This window comes from Pelmatolapia mariae, linkage group LG22 (assembly GCF_036321145.2).
Source record: "Pelmatolapia mariae isolate MD_Pm_ZW linkage group LG22, Pm_UMD_F_2, whole genome shotgun sequence".
In the NCBI taxonomy this organism is placed as follows: Eukaryota; Metazoa; Chordata; class Actinopteri; order Cichliformes; family Cichlidae; genus Pelmatolapia; species Pelmatolapia mariae.
Window position 1 is genome coordinate 4495239 of NC_086245.2, and position 20075 is coordinate 4515313.

General features: G+C 46.7%; 1 protein-coding gene across 5 annotated transcripts; it reads right to left on the reverse strand.

Annotated features, from left to right (window-relative positions):
• Positions 1 to 2136: 2136 nt before the first annotated feature.
• On the reverse strand, positions 2137 to 19243 carry atf6b (activating transcription factor 6 beta). Of its 5 annotated transcripts, none has more exons than XM_063465621.1 (17): positions 18952 to 19243; positions 17305 to 17384; positions 15418 to 15499; positions 15261 to 15320; positions 15100 to 15179; positions 14781 to 14988; positions 12771 to 12935; positions 12241 to 12410; positions 11840 to 12019; positions 5369 to 5451; positions 5076 to 5282; positions 4613 to 4720; positions 4398 to 4494; positions 4210 to 4277; positions 3805 to 3904; positions 3612 to 3696; positions 2137 to 3363 (listed from the first exon to the last, which is right to left on the reverse strand). In XM_063465621.1, exons 1-17 carry the CDS (start codon positions 19022 to 19024, stop codon positions 3071 to 3073), a joined length of 2139 nt encoding a protein of 712 aa, XP_063321691.1. In that variant the 5' UTR covers positions 19025 to 19243; the 3' UTR covers positions 2137 to 3070. The 5 variants fall into 5 exon arrangements, with proteins under 5 accessions (XP_063321691.1, XP_063321690.1, XP_063321688.1 ...); XM_063465620.1 differs by having other exon boundaries at positions 4210 to 4280; XM_063465618.1 differs by having other exon boundaries at positions 18925 to 19243.
• Between the last annotated feature and the right edge of the window lie 832 nt (positions 19244 to 20075).

A 20075-nucleotide genomic window follows, 5' to 3' on the forward strand; every position in this document is an offset into this window, starting at 1 on the left:
GTTTGATTGTGTTTGTAATCTAAGCAGGCACACTTCACATGTGAGGTGAGGCAGCCCCGCCTTTCACTACATGTGTATTCATGCCACACGTGGATAAAATCGGTCCTAAAGGCTGGAGCTGCCCTGTGGAGCACGTGGATGTGGCCCTTGCTGTGCTAAAAGAGCGAAGCCGCCCTCAAAAGGATAAAAAAATAAATCAAAGAATGAAGCTGGATCTCAGACCCGCGTCCTGTGTTAGCTACAAGATCATCTCGTCTCTTCACTGAGCTTCTCGCTCTGTGACAGACTCCGCCTCCTCTCCACGGTGAGCTCAGAGTAGCTGAGGGAGCACCAACTCACTGCTCCGTGTCCACTGATCTGGGGCCTGCGCTGTGATTCAGTCTTCTACAGGCAACTGCAGCCATAACTGATTTACACGCTCACACAAACACTTCTGTGAACCAGGTCGTCTCTTCAGTCTGAGCTTCCTCACCTGCACAGGTAAAGCCTCCATCAGTGTTCTTCTTTCATGAAGTGTCAGTCTGCAGCACTCTGGCGCCCTCTGCTGGATGGACAAACTTTTCTCCTGTCTGTTCCTCTCCCTGCTTTCTTTTATCCTTGACTTATGAAGTTAAATGTAAACAATTAAAACATTTTTAAAAATCCAGTGTGAACAGTGAGAAAAATAAAAGTCCCCTTTGAGTCTGTGATGTGAAAGGTCAGTGAGCGAGGGGTCAGCCGTTTCCTGCTAACATGAAGGCAGCGACCAATCAGCAGGAGCCCGTGAAATATTTACACATTAATGATTTTATTCCATTTAAATAAAAAAAGGACAGTTTACATTTTCATATGTGCAGCTTCAGCGAGCTCACAATGGGTTGTACATGAACAGACTGCAGAGCAGACGGTGGTTCTTAAAGCGGGTCAAAGGTCGGAGGTTTAAATAAAACTACGTTTGAACCACATTTAGAATTCAAACGTCATTCTTGTGATGAACAGACACAAACCAGAACATTTCCCGAGGTTTTATCTCTAAATGCGTGATGTCATACTGTCAGCTGATCAACAATCACCCCAAAGGTTCAGTAACAGCTTTCAGTGTTTTCAGATTATAGAAACCAGGAAGTGAAACATGAGCCGAATGTTTGAAAGAACCAAGGAGCAGCTGACAAATCTCGTTCTTCTGCTCCATCGGTGTTTTAAAACTCAAACAAACCACCATTAAAAAGAAAAGTTCAGCTTCATCTCCTCCACGTCCTTCTCTGCACACATGAAGAGTAACATCAGTATAAAAGGAAAACAACATTAACACAGGATGAAGTTTTCCCACACGTTCACTGTAAGAAAGGCTACAGATACTACATTTCCCATAATGCTGAGCAAACGTGACCCTGATGGGTGAAACTTGGGAGCTTTAAACTTTTTAAACATGATTGAAAATTTTGTACATACTCAAAAACAAATCACGCCGTCGGCTCAGTGGGGCGGAGCTATTCTGTACATTGGGGGGGGGGCGCTTTCAACCGCCAGGTCTCTTGCCCCGCCCTCCGTGCTCGTGGTAAACACAAGCATATGTGCACTAATGGACAATCCTCTGATCCAGGAGCTCAAATGGAAGATTTCAGCAGTTTTTCTCTCCTTGCGGCTCTGGATGATGTCACAAAGAAAGCATCCCTAACGTGGTAATCTCAGCCACAGAAGCCCCACCCAAAAATCAAAAGAAAGGTTAAAGGGGAGGAGCCAAAGCAGCTTCCCCCCCCCCCACACACACACACACAGAGGAAAAACTGGCCCAGTATCAGATAAAGAAGGATTATTATGAACTGTGGATCATGCAAAGCTGCTCTGTTAGAGTCTAAACTAAAAAAAAAAAAAAATGGACAGGAAGTGAGCAGAACAGGCCAAGATTTTTCACAATAAAACAGATTGTATGAAGTTTTCTACATGTTAATTCTGTACAATAATAAAGATCAAAAATCTGCGTGTATATATATATATATATATATATATATATATATATATATATATATATACATACATACATATATATATATACATATACATATATATATATATATATATACACATACATATATATACATATACATATACATATATATATATATATATACATACATATATATACATATACATATACATATATATATATATATATATACATAAATATTTTAGATCAGGAGATAATCCCGAGTTCAGACTACAAGCACAGAGTCACGCCGGACCGTCCGGCAAATACAAAATATTTTTGTTTGTTTTTTTACTTTTTGTTGTGAAAAAACAAAAAATTAAAAAAGTAAAAAGGTGACAAAATATCTACACTCATATTTACAACTATTAAATAACCGCACCAAAACAGGCATAAAAAACGAAACATTGATAAAGACGACGGCTGACGCACGAAGCAGAAACGATTTCACTGCTGTACCACAGAAAATCCAGAGAAGTACCAAACGAGCTGCTTTTGTTTCACTCTCGGTGGAATTTCATTGGTTTGGCTTTTTGCTGGCGATATTTTAGATGCCACACCTCGCTCCGTACAGACGCCGTCACATCTTTGTGGTTCCTGCTTCATGCAGCAGCTGCTGGACTGACAGCTGAGACGCGCTGCAGCTCCTCTGAGCTTCTGTATCTCATAATTACGACTCACTAAAACGTGAAAAACACGTTGGCGCCAGTTAACGTCTCAGCGCTGTGCTCGGTGTCTCCGAGCCGGAAGGATGAACGTTACACTTGATCCTGTAAATAAGCTGAATTTATTCTTTAAAGTTTGGCTGTCGGCGCTTCGTGGAGCAGCTTCTCCACGCTGCGTTCTCGCTGCACGCACTTGCTGTTAAACATTAAAGCAGCATGCACGCTGCTCTGGCGCTCTCGTTCTGACAAACATGTTTGCGTTTGTGGGACGTCCTCACGTTCAATTTGTTTTCTTGAATTTTCACCTTTTGGGAAACGGCAGGAAGCTCGACTCGTGTTCGGAGAGGAGCTTCCTGTTTGCTGGAGGAGGAACCGTTACCTGGTGCAGGGACAGTGAGCTTATACTTCAAGTCTTTCTCCAACCTTTAACCTCCGACCTTCAGACTCCTTCTGACTGGCTGATTAAGTATTCAGCTGTCCGTCGGCGGGCGGGTAAAGGCTGCCTCTGAGACGAAGAGGAAGAGGAGGGGTGGTGCTGGTGGCGTCCTCGGAGCGAGGTGTGGTTGCTGTGGTGATGGTTGGAGCTGCTGTGGGAAGAGGGGGGAGGCGGGGGCGGGTCTCGGAGCGAGGGGGGGACGGCGGACGACTTGATGGGGACGATCCGAGTGTCCATGACCTCGCAGTCGACCTGCATCATCATCTCGTAGCCCTGAGATGAGTTATAGAGGCTCTCTGAGGAAGAGGAGGGAGACGGAGGAAGAGCGGCTGGTTAATGATAATAACGATAATCATCATCATCATCAGGACAGCTGTATCAATAAGGAGAAGAACAGCAGCTGAGCCACTGACAGCCTTTCATCTTCACCATGAGGGCGCGGCGCTCGCTGGGCTGCCGTGACCGAGTCAGCTGTGCACAGCGGCGCTCGCCGAGCGATTCACAGCTGCACTGCAGCCTGTCGCACTACAGCGTGCACACTCACCGTTTACAGACATGGCCGGCATCACCAGGGACATCTTGGGCCGGCTGGTTTTGTTGTGGCTGATGGCCGGAAGCAGGAGGTGGTCCTGCAGGAAGAAACGCCGTTTAACACGCGCAGCTGTGAGAGCCTGCTGCTACTGTGTGTGTGTGTGTGTGTGTGTGTGTGTGTGTGTGTGTGTGTGTGTGTGTCATACCCGTCTGAACGAGACCACGTAGAACGTGTCCTCTCTGCGGTCGATGGCGTCCAGGAAGTCGCTGTAGGTGACCTCAGGACCAGGAAGCACCTGCAGCTGACTGCAGCACAGGAAGAGACTCATCAGGCTGGACAGTAACCAACATTAATGTAATAACAGCATAAATGTTTTTCAGTTAAAATGATCTCACATTATAATAAAAGTTTTTTTAAACAAAATGAAAAATCAGCACAAATATTTTATAACTGAGTTTCAGCAGCACAGAAACATTCAGCGATTTAAATTTTGGATGTTTTTAAAGAATCTTTAAATGATGGTCATGTATGTCACTTCCTGTCTGACTTGCTGAGGCTGACTGCTGCACACTCAGCAGGTCTGCGCTCGGCGATGAAGAGCGCGTCGTACCTTTCTATGGAGCGGTGAGTCTGGATCGGCAGATATCTGGAGAAGTTGGTTTTCCTCTGCTGAGCTTTCTGCTGCAGAACGAGACGAGAGCAAAGTGACACAAACCACAGATCCCAGTGAGGTGAAGACATAAACTACTGTTCTCCATTAAAGGATTAAAACTCTGGGAAATGAAGACGACTCCTCACCTGGGCGACTTTGGCCTTCTTGGCCATCTTCGGCTTTCCGGACTTCTTGCGATCGATCTGGTGTCGATGGACCCATCCTCTCAGCTCGTCCGCCAGCCTGCAAAATTCAGAAGAAGCAAAGAAACAGAAGCAGGAAGGTTTAAATCCAGCTGCAGCTCCTCCCATCAGTGTGAGTCACAGCGTGAGCGTGGAGATCCTAACAGAGTCAGACTCACCTGAGAGACTCGGAGCGGTTGAACTGCCGGCAGTCCGAGGAGGTGAAGTAACGGTCGATGTCCTGCAGAACCAGGTCCTTCACATCACTGAACACGTCGCTCAGGTTTCTGCACACGCACACGCACACACGCACACACGCGTTTGTTTCAAAGTGTGGAGAAACGGTCTGATGCAGGCGAGCTTCTGTTAAACGTGTCTGTCAGCTGATAACTGTGACAGCGTGGACACTTACACACACACCCACTGGTGTATCAGTGTGTGTGTGTTGGTGCTGCTGTGAAGGGCGGCTGGGTGTTTGACCCCTGACCTCTCTGTGTGATAAAGCTCCGCCTCTGCTGAAGTGCTCTGTATTCAGAGCTGCTCCTGTGGTGTGATGGCAGCCTTCAGCGTGTTCGCAGCACAAACACTCAAAGCTGACAGTCGCAGTGATGTCACAAAACGCCGACATCAGCTTCCTCTCACCTGAACTGATACGACTCTGCGGCGTATTTCTCCTCCGCTTTCTTCCATCGCTCGTCTCCTCCGTCCTCCTCCGCCTCCGTCTTGTCCTCCACCTTGTTGGTAGACGGCGCCGCCTCCTGCTGGCGCTGTTCGATCTCCAGCAGCCGCCGTCCCGTAAACGACATCACGTCTTCCTGCAGACCCGTCGCCAGCTTCCTGTCTGTGATGCTGTGATGCAGAACAGAACGTGCTGAACAAAAGCGGCGCCGACATCTGCGGCGACAAATATTTTCACGACGAGTCGCAAACGATACCTGACGGGTCCGAAGCTGAAGGTCATGAAGAGGAGGACGACCATGACGCACACGGCTCTCTTGTTACTCGCCGAGTCAGCGCCCTGAAATGACACGAACACGATGAGAGCATGACTTCCTGTTCCTGCTCGAACACAGTGGTGTTTCTGAGTAGCTTTTCTGCTTAGCAATTCAATTTAAATCTTTTGATACATCCCTTTTTCATAGTATAATCTTAACGTGCTTCATCTGAATCACCCTTTCTGTGTGCTCACTACCTAATTTATAGCCAAAGTATTCACTCACTGTCTCTGTACTGTTTCGCTAGCTTAGCTTAGCTCGTAGCCGACTCGTTAGCACTATGGCTACTTCACCTGTCCCTCCTGCACTTTCCTGCTCATTGTGTCAGATGTTTAGTTACTCCTCGGCCTCCTTTAGCAGTAATGATACCTGTAACAAATGTAGCATATTTGCAGCTCTGGAGGCCAGGATTACTGAATTGGAGACTCCGCTTCGCACCCTTCATTCACCCGTAGCTAGCCAGGCCCCTGTAGCTGGTGCACCCGAAGATGGCGCAGGCCCCGCTAGCTGTTCCCCGGCAGACCCCAAGCAGCTGGGGAAAGAGGGCGGCTGGGTGACGGTGAGGAGGAAGCATAGTCTTAAACAGAAGCCCCAGGTACACCACCAACCTGTTCATGTGTCTAACCGTTTTTCCCCACTCGGCGACACACCCGCCGGGGGTCAAACTCTGGTAATTGGTGATTCTGTTCTCAGTAGTGATGCGCGAATCATGAACGAATCGTTCAATACTCGAGAATCACTTTACTGACTCATGAATCATGATTCACAAGCCCAACTGACTCACTGACTCATCCCTGTTGCTGTTAGCAGCAATATATCTAGCTTATAATTAAAATTGTGGAGAAAAACACAACATCCAGTATCTTAACAAAAACATTTCTGCTCTGAACTGGAAGAAAAAACCCTGAGTAGAAGCTCACATCAAGACAATAGCTCCTCGGTTCACAGTAGCATCGCTCTGCTAACATGCTAACAGCACATTTGAGCTACTCACCCCCTCCTTTCCTGTGCTGAATCGTAGAGCCAGCGAGTCACTCAGGACTCGCTAACCCCTCCCTCCTGTGCTGAATCGTAGAGCCAGCGAGTCACTCAGGACTCGCTAACCCCCTCCCTCCTGTGCTGAATCGTAGAGCCAGCGAGTCACTCAGGACTCGCTAACCCCTCCCTCCTGTGCTGAATCGTAGAGCCAGCGAGTCACTCAGGACTCGCTAACCCCTCCCTCCTGTGCTGAATCGTAGAGCCAGCGAGTCACTCAGGACTCGCTAACCCCCTCCCTCCTGTGCTGAATCGTAGAGCCAGCGAGTCACTCAGGACTCGCTAACCCCCTCCCTCCTGTGCTGAATCGTAGAGCCAGCGAGTCACTCAGGACTCGCTAACCCCCTCCCTCCTGTGCTGAATCGTAGAGCCAGCGAGTCACTCAGGACTCGCTAACCCCCTCCCTCCTGTGCTGAATCGTAGAGCCAGCGAGTCACTCAGGACTCGCTAACCCCCTCCCTCCTGTGCTGAATCATAGAGCGAACGAATCACTCACTCGCTCACCCCCTCCCTCCGGGCTCACAGCTTCTTCTTCTTGGTTGGCAACCAATGTTAAGGCACATTACCGCCCCCTGGCTCACGGCTCAGTGGACATTTAGATGAGAAAATATATACTTGACACATTTAAGGAAAATACTAATAAAATAAAAATAAACAAGATAAATGTTCCCTTTAGACATTTTTTTGCTCTTTTTTGCTTTATAAAATTGTTGTTTTCTTTTAGAATCACTCATCTTAGCAGTAGGATTTACATGAAAAGAGAAAAGAAATTAAGTTTGAGTGAAAATGTACATTTTTTGCACTCTCTGGTCAACTGACTCAGTGAATCAAATGACTCAAAAAACCCGATTCACTTTGGTGAGTGACTCATTAAAACTCGATTCAGTAAAAAGAATCAAATTTACCATCACTAGTTCTCAGACATGTGAAGCTAGAGACACCGGCAACCATAGTCAATTGTCTTCCAGGGGCCAGAGCAGGCGACATTGAAGGAAATTTAAAACTGCTGGCTAAGGGTAAACGTAAATACAGTAAGATCATAATTCACGTCGGCAGTAATGACACCCGGTTACGCCAATCGGAGGTCACTAAAATCAATATTGAATCGGTGTGTAACTTTGCCAAAACAATGTCGGACTCTGTAGTTTTCTCTGGTCCCCTCCCCAATCAGACCAGGAGTGACATGTTTAGCCGCATGTTCTCCTTAAATTGCTGGCTGTCTGAGTGGTGTCCCAGAAACGATGTGGGCTTCATAGATAATTGGCAAACCTTCTGGAGGAAACCTGGTCTTGTTAGGAGAGACGGCATCCATCCCACTTTGGATGGAGCAGCTCTCATTTCTAGAAATATGGACCAATTTATTAACCCCCCCAAAATATGACTATCCAGAGTTGGGACCAGGAAGCAGAGTTGCAGTCTTACACGCCTCTCTGCAGCTTCTCTCCTCCCGCTACCCCCCCAAAAACCCATCTCCATTGAGACTGTGTCAGCTCCCAAACAGACAAAAAACAAACCAAAAACCAGCAATAAACAACTTAAACATAAAAAAATCACAAAGAAAGAACAATACAGTATCCACATCTGAACCAAAGAGTAAAACAGTGAAATGTGGATTATTAAATATTAGGTCTCTCTCCTCCAAGTCTCTGTTAGTACATGACTTGATAATTGATCAACAAATCGATTTACTCTGCCTTACAGAAACCTGGTTGCAGCAGGATGATTATGTTAGTTTAAATGAATCAACACCCCCGAGTCATTCTAACTACCAGAAACCTCGAAGCACAGGCCGAGGGGGCGGTGTGGCAGCAATTCTTCACACCAGCCTATTAATTTACGAAAGACCAAGACAGACTTTTAATTCATTTGAAAGCCTGATGCTTAGCCTCGTCCACCCCAGCTGTGAAACTCAGAAACCAGTCTTACTTGTTATCATCTATCGTCCACCTGGGCCTTACACAGAGTTTCTCTCTGATTTCTCAGACTTTTTATCTGATTTAGTGCTCAGCTCAGATAAAATAATTATTGTGGGTGATTTTAACATCCATGTAGATGCTAAAAATGACAGCCTCAACATGGCATTTAATCTGTTATTAGACTCAATTGGCTTCTCTCAAAATGTAAAAGAACCCACCCACCACTTTAATCACACTCTAGATCTTGTTTTAACATATGGCATAGAAACTGAACATTTAACAGTGTTTCCTGAAAACCCTCTGCTGTCTGATCATTTCCTGATAACATTCACATTTACAATAATTGATTACACAGCAGTGGAGAGTAGACTTTATCACAGTAGATGTCTTTCTGAAAGTGCTGTAACTAAGTTTAAGAATATAATCCACCCACTGTTATCATCTTCAATGCCCTGTACCAACATAGAGCAGGGCAGCTATCTGAACGCTACTCCAACAGAGGTCGATCATCTTGTTAATAATTTTACCTCCTCACTACGTACGACTCTGGATACTGTAGCTCCAGTGAAAACTAAGGCCTCAAATCAGAAGTCCCTGACTCCGTGGTATAATTCTCAAACATGTAGCCTAAAGCAGATAACTCGTAAGCTGGAGAGGAAATGGCGTGTCACAAATTTAGAGGATCATCATTTAGCCTGGAGAAATAGTTTGCTGCTTTATAAGAAAGCCCTCTGCAAAGCCAGAACATCTTACTATTCGTCACTGATTGAAGAAAATAAGAACAACCCCAGGTTTCTCTTCAGCACTGTAGCCAGGCTGACAAAAAGTCAGAGCTCTACTGAGCCAACAATCCCTTTAACGTTAACTAGTAATGACTTCATGAACTTCTTCAGAAATAAAATTTTTATCATTAGAGAAAAAATTACCAATAATCATCCCACAGATGTAATATCATCTACAGCTACTTTTAGTACCATTGATGTTAAGTTAGACTCTTTTTCTCCAATTGATCTTTCTGAGTTAACTTCAATAATTACTTCCTCCAAACCATCAACGTGTCTTTTAGACCCCATTCCTACAAAACTGCTCAAAGAAGTCCTGCCATTAATTAATTCTTCAAACTTAAATATGATCAACTTATCTCTAATAATCGGCTATGTACCACAGGCCTTCAAGCTGGCTGTAGTTAAACCTTTACTTAAAAAGCCATCTCTAGACCCAGCTGTCTTAGCTAATTATAGGCCAATCTCCAACCTTCCTTTCATATCAAACATCCTTGAAAGAGTAGTTGTCAAGCAGCTAACAGATCATCTGCAGAGGAATGGCTTATTTGAAGAGTTTCAGTCAGGTTTCAGAGCTCATCACAGCACAGAAACAGCTTTAGTGAAGGTTACAAATGATCTTCTTATGGCCTCTGACAGTGGACTCATCTCTGTGCTTGTCCTGCTAGACCTCAGTGCAGCGTTCGATACTGTTGATCATAATATCCTATTAGAGCGATTAGAGCACGCTGTAGGTATTACAGGTACTGTGCTGCAGTGGTTTGTATCATATCTATCTAATAGACTCCAATTTGTTCAAGTAAATGGAGAGTCCTCTTCACACACTAAGGTCAATTATGGTGTTCCACAGGGTTCAGTGCTAGGACCAATTCTATTTACATTATACATGCTTCCCTTAGGCAGCATCATTAGAAGACATAGCATACATTTACACTGCTATGCAGATGACACGCAGCTCTATCTATCCATGAAGCCAGGTAACACACACCAATTAGTTAAACTGCAGGAATGTCTTAAAGACATAAAGACCTGGATGGCCGCTAACTTTCTGCTTCTTAATTCAGATAAAACTGAGGTTATTGTACTCGGCCCTGAAAATCTTAGAAATATGGTATCTAACCAGATTCTTACTCTGGATGGCATTACCTTGGCCTCCAGTAACACTGTGAGGAACCTTGGAGTCATTTTTGACCAGGACATGTCCTTCAACGCACATATTAAACAAATATGTAAGACTGCTTTCTTCCATTTGCGCAACATCTCTAAAATTAGAAATATCCTGTCTCAGAGTGATGCTGAAAAACTAGTTCATGCATTTATTACTTCCAGGCTGGACTACTGTAATTCACTATTATCAGGATGTCCTAAAAACTCGCTGAAAAGTCTTCAGCTAATCCAAAATGCTGCAGCAAGAGTCCTGACAGGGACTAGAAAGAGAGAGCAGATTTCTCCTGTATTGGCTTCCCTTCATTGGCTTCCTGTTAAATCCAGAATTGAATTCAAAATCCTGCTCCTCACATACAAGGTCTTAAATAATCAGGCCCCATCTTATCTTAATGACCTTGTAGTGCCATATCACCCTATTAGAGCACTTCGCTCTCGCTCTGCAGGCTTACTTGCTGTTCCTAGAGTATTTAAAAGTAGAATGGGAGGGAGAGCCTTCAGTTTTCAGGCCCCTCTTCTGTGGAACCAGCTTCCAGTTTGGATTCGGGAGACAGACACTATCTCTACTTTCAAGATTAGGCTTAAAACTTTCCTTTTTGCTAAAGCATATAGTTAGGGCTGGACCAGGTGACCCTGAATCCTCCCTTAGTTATGCTGCAATAGACATAGGCTGCCGGGGATTCCCATGATGCATTGAGTTTTTCCTTTCCAGTCACCTTTCTCACTCACTATGTGTTAATAGACCTCTCTGCATCGAATCATATCTGTTATTAATCTCTGTCTCTCTTCCACAGCATGTCTTTATCCTGTTTTCCTTCTCTCACCCCAACCGGTCGCAGCAGATGGCCGCCCCTCCCTGAGCCTGGTTCTGCCGGAGGTTTCTTCCTGTTAAAAGGGAGTTTTTCCTTCCCACTGTCGCCAAAGTGCTTGCTCATAGGGGGTCGTATGATTGTTGGGTTTTTCTCTGTATTTATTATTGTGCTATCTACTGTACAATATAAAGCGCCTTGAGGCGACTTTTGTTGTGATTTGGCGCTATATAAATAAAATTGAATTGAATGACCCTGAACGCTGACGCAGCAGCTCCATCTGACTCCTCCCCTTTTGTCTCAGTTACTTCCTGTTGGTGGTTTTAGCTCCCTCAGCAGATCATTCAGTGTCGTTACGCAGAGACGTTACTGCGTCTTACAGAACGTTCTTCACTCAGCAGCAGGTTAAGCGACATTACGCTGAACGCCACGCTTGGCGCTCTGACGCTGCTGTCACTCATCATCCTTGGTTTGAGGAAAGGTGTGAAGCTGAAGAGCTGAGAGGGAAAACAGGAACAACCAGAACATCGAGCTCGCAGGGCTCCACCAACCGGTCAGCCCTCTGCTCTCCTGCTGCTCCCGACGTTCACAGTTTAACAACAGCCAGAAAAGCTCACGCACAGTTTTTAAACCTGATCCTCCATCAGCTGCAACTCTTTATAAAAACCTTTCACTCATGTGTTGTGATGCTTCTTGGAGTCTCACCTCCTTCCCTGCCAGCCTCTCCCTCAGTGCCTGGTTCTCCTTGCGCAGCCGTTCGTTCTCCTGCTGGGCCTCCCTCAGCTGAGCCTCCAGGTTCTGCAGGTACTCCTTCTTCTTCTTCCTCGACTGGCAGGCCGACTCGCGGTTCTTTATCATCCTCTGCTGCCGCTTCAGCACTTTCATCTGAGGAGGAGGAGGTGGTCAGTGAGGACGAGGTGGTCAGTGAGGACGAGGTGGTCAGTGAGGACGAGGTGGTCAGTGAGGGGAAACAGGAAGAGGAGGATGTTAAAATGAGAGGACAGGAAAAAGAGGAGGAGCCGCGTGAAAGTTGTGTGATGTAATCCGTTCACAGGCTCAGAGTGAGGAATTCTGGGTACTGACTATAACGTCAGTGCTGTACTCACATCGATGTCGTTCGAGCTGTTGCCGGGCAAAGTCGTGGTCGCCGGGACGATGGGTTTGCTGGCGTGCGGGGCCGTGGGGCTGGAGCAGTGCTGGGGGATGCTGGGAGAGACGGGCTCCATTTTGACGATGGCCGGCGTGGAGCCGAGGCAGACGGACGGAGAGATGACGACTGGAAGAGGAAGAGGAGAAGATGAAGACGAATCCGCTCAAAGCATCCTCAACACGCGAGAACTGAACACAGGACTGTTTATTGATCATGTTTAGGAAGGTTAAAGGTCGGACTCTCCAGCATCCCTCTGTCATCACTTATTCCCCGACTATGTTATTAAATCAGCTGCACAAAGTGAAACGCCACGAAAAGCAAAGACAGAAATAAATTAATAATATATTCATTTATTATTATAATAATAATAATGATAAGTTAAATAATTTAGATATAAAACATAAAATTAGATATGTATAAAAGAAACTGTGATGGGAAAGGAAATAAACAGAAGGATTAGTAAAGGAAGAAACAGGATGTTGTTACCAGGTCTGGTCTGGTCCATGGAGGGGAGGCCCTGCAGTATGAGCGCCTTGGCCGGCGTGGCGGTCTGGGGGACGGGGAGGGTGGCGACGCACACGGGTCGGGGCTGGATGGGGGGTTTGGTGCTCAGGATGGTGTTGGCCTTTAATGTGGCCGAGCTCGGCAAGACTGAAGGAGACAGAGAGGCGGCGTCAGAGGTTAAAGCGGCGCTCTTTAAAGGAGGCAGCACCAGCGGTCGCAGGTCAGACTGGAACCTGGCGGCTCTTTGGTAACATGACAGCGTGAGTGAAACCCGACGCTAAGGCTCAGCATGCAAACAGGACGGAGCGTGCACGCTGCAGTTAATCCAGAGTACACAAACAGGTTTGTTAGCGTGCGTCGTTTGCATGCTCGCACAGAACAACCAGTGTGGAGGCGCTGCAGAGCTGCAGAGCTGCAGAGCTGCAGGCGTGCCGTCGACAACAGAGCAGGAAATGCTCCAAACTTTTAATGACAAGCTTCATTTTAAAAGCTAAACACAGCAGTTTGAGTTCAATCACTCTGGAAACATATTTCACTCAGTGATGTCCTCACGCTGTCATGGTTACCCGAGGTGTCTGACCCTGAGCAGGATCTAAACTCCTCCACATCCTGCTGACAGAGCGCATACACGTACACAGAGGTAAGCTAACGTGACACCAGCGTGTGCTTTCATACAGCCATCATTTCCAGGATTTATAATCCAAACACTCTGATGTTCATTAAAGACACTTTAAGGTGAGTGGCGAGCCTCAGAGTGAGTCGCTGTGGTGACCCTGGTGATGATGATGATGATACACTCGCCTTTTCTCTGCCTTCTAACCAGGATCAGGTTGCAGCAGATGAGACATTCATGTCTGTTGGGACTGATCTATTATGTTCAGGCTCTACCTCCACAGGTCGCCCGGTAAACCGAGAGCTTTCCCTTCAGGCACAGCCCACACATGAAAGCTCGACCGACCCGCCGACGCTCCGCTTTCCCAACAGTTCAGATAAAAGCTGCTTTCAGCTGCTGCCTTATTCACACAGGCTCTCTGAGCATGCTTACACCTGGAAACAGCAGAGAGCCGCTGAGGCAGAACTCAGACACCTGAACTCTTTCACCTCTCACACAAAGGGCCGCTGCTTTGTCTCAGACTCCTGACTCGTCCACGGCTGCTTCACACTGAAGTGCAGCTCAGAGCCAAGGTTAACCAGGACGGGAACATCCTGTTTTTAGACCGACGTGTGCAGCGGCCATGAACAAACAACACCAAGCAGAATAAAATCTGCACACAGACATTCGCTCATTTTTGCAGCTCGTATGACGTCGCCTGCCTAAAAATAACTTATGTTTAAAGTGCAGTTATGCAAAACAAAAACTTACATTTCCCCGAGAGACCTGACCTCCCCTATCAGTGTGTATCAGTGTTAGTGCGCACACACACACACCTAACGGCCTCCCTGCAGTGACGCTTTCTGTCTGCTGGTTATTTGTCATTACTGAACATCAGGGTTGAATCAGCAGCTTGTCATCAGTCTGCAGGTTAATGAACTCTGAACGCGTCGCTGTTACATCACTCCATCGCCATCAGCTGATCACAGCAGGCTCAGGATCAATACTTGGAGCTCATTAAACTGAGAACTCTGAATCAGACTTTGACTTTCAGATTGTCCATCGCTGTGTCAAAAGCTGCGCGAGCACCTCGGCTAAAGTCTGACCTCAGCATCACAGCAGCCAACCAGGCGCCTCAGAGACGTTCTTCTTGTTTTGGTCCGATTCTTGGACAAAGGTTACATTTGATTACATGAAGCTGGCGAAGCAGGCCTGATGTTTCTGATGCTTCCTGACGTGGAGAATGACTCCCAGCCAGGGAAGCTGCTCATTAAGCTAACACTGGTCCTCTGTACCGACACCTGGAAACTTGCACTCGTGCACCAATCACTAAAGCAACCAAACCACACCCAGCTCTCCCATTGGCTGCTTTCAGTGGATGAGCGGGCGAGCGGTCGTACCTGTAGCCTGCGTCTGTAACCCGCCGATGACCGCTGGGATCGGCGTCGTCAGCGGCGCCTGGAGCTGCGTCTGTGTCACCGCAGCAATCTGGGTCTGTGTTGGGGGTGCTGTTGTTGCTACGGTAACCTCCATGGACCCCAGGGGAGGCGACAGCACGTCTCCGTACATGTAGGGAGGAGTCGGAGGATTTTCGCCTTTAACGGTGATCTGAGCAGGAAAGAGAAACGGGGACATCCTTTTAACCGCCATAACAAACCCGTCTGTGTTCATTAGCTTTCTTTAATATACCCACTGACTCCCCCGTGAACTGAAACACACCTGTGGGTCAGGTGGAGAGGGGGAGCACTCGGACTCGAGCGAGGACGGGGGCGAGGGAGGCTCTGCTTTCACCTGAAACACTGCACACGACAAACAGTGAAACCACAGGAAACGTACAAACGATCCAAAACCCGATGAAAAGAAACCCGACAGGGACTTACACATCTCCACCGGCAGCGGCTGCGTTATTGTCATTTCATTTTTAACCGCCGGAGCGTCAGCTTCAAAGAAAACACACACAGGAACAGCTCATTTACATCAAACTCACACTAAACTGTGGTGGTTTAAGGTCGCCACGGTCCGCTGACCGGCATGTACCTGTGAGAAGGTTGTCGTCAAGGTGTCGCCAGGGCGACGTAGGGTTGTCAGGATCAAGGGTGAGCACGAGGTCATTGTCAAACTGGCAGAGAGAGAGAGAGAGAGAGAGAGAGAGAGAGAGCGCAAAGAAAGAAAACAATCAGACCCAGCAACTGTGTGTGTGTGTGTGCGCCTGTTTAGATATCTTTGTGGGGACCAACAGCCCAAAAGTGCCCGTCCTCACAAGTTTGCATGTTTGAGACTTAAAATGTGGTTTTAGTGTCAGGGTCACAGCTGGGTTAGGCATTCATATTTAATGGTTAGGGTTAGCAGATAGGGAAAGCATTATGTTAATTAGATGTCCTCACTAAGATATCAAAACGAGAGTGTGTGTGTGTGTCTCATTATCACGCCACTGTCACCAAAGCAGCAGCTGTTTAAAGTGGGCGGAGCCGTAATCTGCAGCTAAAACAACTCAGACAAAAACTTGAGTTTCTGTGAGGACGTAAATCTGCTGAAGCATGAAGCATCAGGAGCTGTGATGTGGAAACTGCTGGTTTCAGGTCAAAGGTCACACGAAGCAGGTGATAAACATGAAACAAACATTTCTCCTCATTGAGGGCCAAAGCAGCGCGCCAAATATTTCCATCGTTATTTTAAGGTGGGACGTTTGCAGAAACTGTTTGCGCTTCAGTAAACTTGTCGGTCACGTCCTGCAGATCACAGATAACAAAACACCAGGAAACATCCTGCTGAACCTGCAGCTTCAACCAGGAAGCAGCTCCGCAACACACGCCACGTCACCGCTGATCGTTAAAGTCATAACAATTATTAATCACCATCTGCAGCACTTTAAGCTCACAGCTAAACTAGCAAACACTGCATTCACAGCAGCCTGCTAACCAAAACAGTCATGTGTCAGTCTGATTCAGAGACTTTTAATCTGAAGAACCAAAATCCAGAAAAACAAACTTTTACTTTGAAAGTTTTTAAAAAACAAACAAACTAAGCAAACAAAGATTCTGGTGCAAAAACAAAACAAAACAAAAACCTTCTGCTTTTCTTTGTCTTCCTGACTGTGCAGCTATGATGGGTGATGTAGATATTAAACATGTCTAGAAGTCGTCTCAGCTGTTTCCCACTCTTGATGCATCTGAAGCCACAGAGGGGAAATATTCCTTATATGGAGGTCTTGGCCACAGAAACCACGCCCCTGCTCTTCAAACCTGTTTGTGGGGCAAACTCAAACTGTTCATTTCAGACAGATTCTGAACTGAGCAGCTGCAATGAGGTCCAGTGGAAGTATAAGAAGGCTTATTTTAAACCGTCACTCATGCAAAGCTGCTGTAGTTGAGCATGAATCAATTTATCTGTTAAAACTCAAATGATCCCTGCTTCAGAAATTATTTGTCTGTTTAATCTTGTACATGTTGATCTGCTGCTATCCAGGCTGATGTGTTCGTTTTCCTCTGGAAACGGGTCATGTGATAGTGGAGTGACGAATCAGGGAAGGAGTGCAGTGACTCGAAAGACCCAATCAGGCAGCAATCGCTGGGCTCAGCGTCGCCATTTTCATAAATATCAGACAGTCAAATAATGAGCTCACAGCTCTGTGAGGCTACGCAAATGTGCCCAGCGAGTCACAGCAGCCCAGGTCCCAGAGGCAGAGCCCACACAGCCCTGCAGGCTCACAGCCGTCTTCACTGCTCAGTATCAGGCAGGTGGTTTTAATGTTGCGGCTGAACACTTTGGTTTTACATCATTTGATAATCTAGGATTAGCTGCAAGTGTAGCAGCAGAGCTACACACTGCATTTCATCACCGTGTGAAAGTGCTAGTCGCAGGGTGTCGGGTTCAATGTGAGGCGTGCACAGAAAGCAGAGCGTGAGCTTTGTTTGGTGAACGTACCGATGCGTCGTATTTCAAGCCTCGGCCGAAGTCCCCGTCCTCGCCCTCCTCCATGCTCTCACACTGGAACAGGCAGGCATCTGCAGGAGACACGAGTCCACACACATGAGAGAAAACAATCCAGCTTAAAGATGGAGGTGAGACCTGCTGTGATGGTTTGGAGACGGGAGGCCGAGCTGAAGTGTGAGCAGATGGACAGGACTAGAAATGAGTCCATCGGCTCAGCCGGAGATGGCGTAAAGTATTCGAGTATCTCATGCAAGATGATCAGAACTCGAGCTCAGAGACGCTGCGATCAGTTTTTAAAATGATTTACTGACTAATATAGGATTTTTTTTGTAATGAAAAAAATAAAATGCTCCGATAGCTGTTATCAACGAGGAAGCTGCAGAGTGCCCCCTTGTGGACAAACTATACAACATTAACACTCACAGCATGGCTGAATGGTGTTTCTCATGTCTCATCTTATTGTTTTGTCATGTTTCAGCCATTATAGATGCTGATGCCATTTTATTTTCTAGAAGCTGATAAATACACACTGATCTGTGGATAATAATAGCAGAGTTTCTCTTACCAACAAAATAAAAAACTAAACTTTTTACACACAGACGTTTATATTTGATGACTGCCTTCTGTGCTGCTGTGTGCATACATACAGCATGCATGCACTTTGGTCAGAAATAGCTGTGTTTTACACGTTACTGTCTTCTATAATAAGCGTCTCTTGTTCTCAGGTGTATTCACTCTTCCTGCTGCTGCTCTGACCCACTTCTCTCAGGGGGATCATTAAAGTTTCATCTAATCTCACCTGAGATTAGATGAAACTGTATTTACTGCAGGAGGCCAGCGGCAGGGCGCAATAAATTCTTTGGTCTAACAGCTACAATAAAATGGGTTGTAAACCTGTAAACCTACTTCACTGTTTAACAGGCAGGTAAATACTGGAAACGTGTTTTTTTATTTAAAAAATGTTAACATCACAGAGAGAGCTACATCTACAGCACAGCTGTTCTATCTGACTGGTTATCAATGACACCGGGAACTCAGGACAGCACATCCTCCACCTGCATCCACCTGCCTACACCACCTTTCTCAGGGTTATTGTGAAGCTGGAGATAAGAGGAGGCTGATGGAGTTATTTTAACCAGTTTCCTGCAGATATCGCGATAACAGCGTGCGTTGATTACGACAGTCGTGACAGCCCTCCTCCTCCCCCTGACCGCGGCTCGAGCTTTGACCTGAAACATGTCAACAGTTCGCGGTTTAATGCGGGTTTTTTAGCGGGAAATGGGGGAACAACACGCAGAGGGCAAAGTGTGCGGTTAAATTAAAGCGAGCTCACGTTTCCAGCCAACGTGTTGAACACCGGCGCGTCCGGGTGAGCAGGCTGAAGGAGGAAGCGCGTGCACAGTACAGCCCTGCAGTCGCGTGCGCTCTAACACAACCCAAAAATCATCATATACGAATATATTTGACCAGTTTTGTCGTGAACACAGACGTTACGGTGGGAACAATGAGCGCTGAAGACGCTCCGACGACCCCGTTAGCGTCGCCTCGCCTTCTCGATGCATCCACACCCCCGCTATCAAGCCCGGTTCCCTCTGAATGCTTCAGCCTCACCCTTAATGCTCCAAAATGCTGCCTCACCCCAGTCTTCGCTCGTCAGCAGGTTATCCGCGAAGAAGCGGCTGTCCAAATCCGACAACAGATCCGTACTCATCGCCCCGCAGGCGGTGTGTTTGAAGAGCAGAAGGCTCGATAGCAGCTAGCTAAACAAACAGACAGATTACCACCTCCAGCGTCCGCATCAAGATAGCTGAGCGGTGTGATGTAAAGATATCATTTATAATTCAAACTAATCAAATATATATTTGCTCTAAATTTCCTTATTTATGTCAACTTTCTGTCTCCGCTTGAACTGTAGGTCCTTCCCTTTTACTTCGCATATGACAGCACAAGGAAACGCTTTTTTTGGGCAGAGCTGCCGCCCAGTCTGCTAGAGAAGCCAATCACAGCACAGGGATGTGTGATTGACTAAATATTGACCCAATAGAAAGATTCAGAGACTACTATTGGGTTGCCAGGGAGCCTATCATTGAGAAGAACAAGTGAGGAAGGGCTTTAAATGTGATTCGGTCCAATCGAATGGTCGTATTTTGATTGACATATGTAGGAAGCCAGTGAACGCTAGGAATGTCAGTGTTTGACAGGCACGGGGAGCCAATCACGGGTTAGAAGTAGAAAAACAGTTTTGGTGAACTCACGTGGATCCAGGCAGAGAGATGTGATTTCTGCGTTATGTCCAGTTTGTGGACGAATTTAAGGAGAAGCCGGTGTGCACACATAAACAAACCAACCCGCGTGGTAGTAAACGATGCTACCGCGGGGCTGGGATGGGACTCTCATTTTTATTTTGGGGGATGAAGCGTGGGAGTCGTTACATAACAGTGCAGCGTGAGTGGGGGCAAAGCGAAAGCGGCAGCCTGCAGCCCCTCACGAGGGTTCTGTTTTTACTAATCACGGGGAGCACACCTGAGGATGGCGCAGGTGCTGCGCGCTGCAGGGGGAAGTTTTAATGAGGGAACTCAGAGAGCTGCAGCTGCTTTCCGGTACTGCTGTGGCTTTTATGTGGAAGGTGGAGCACAGCGCCTCCTAGTGACGCACTCGGAGCGGCACAGCGTCATTTTGACCACACAGTGTGAGGGCCATAAAGAGCCGCACATTCGTAAAGGCGTCCTTATAAAAGTTTAAAATGGTGTGTGAGCAGAAAT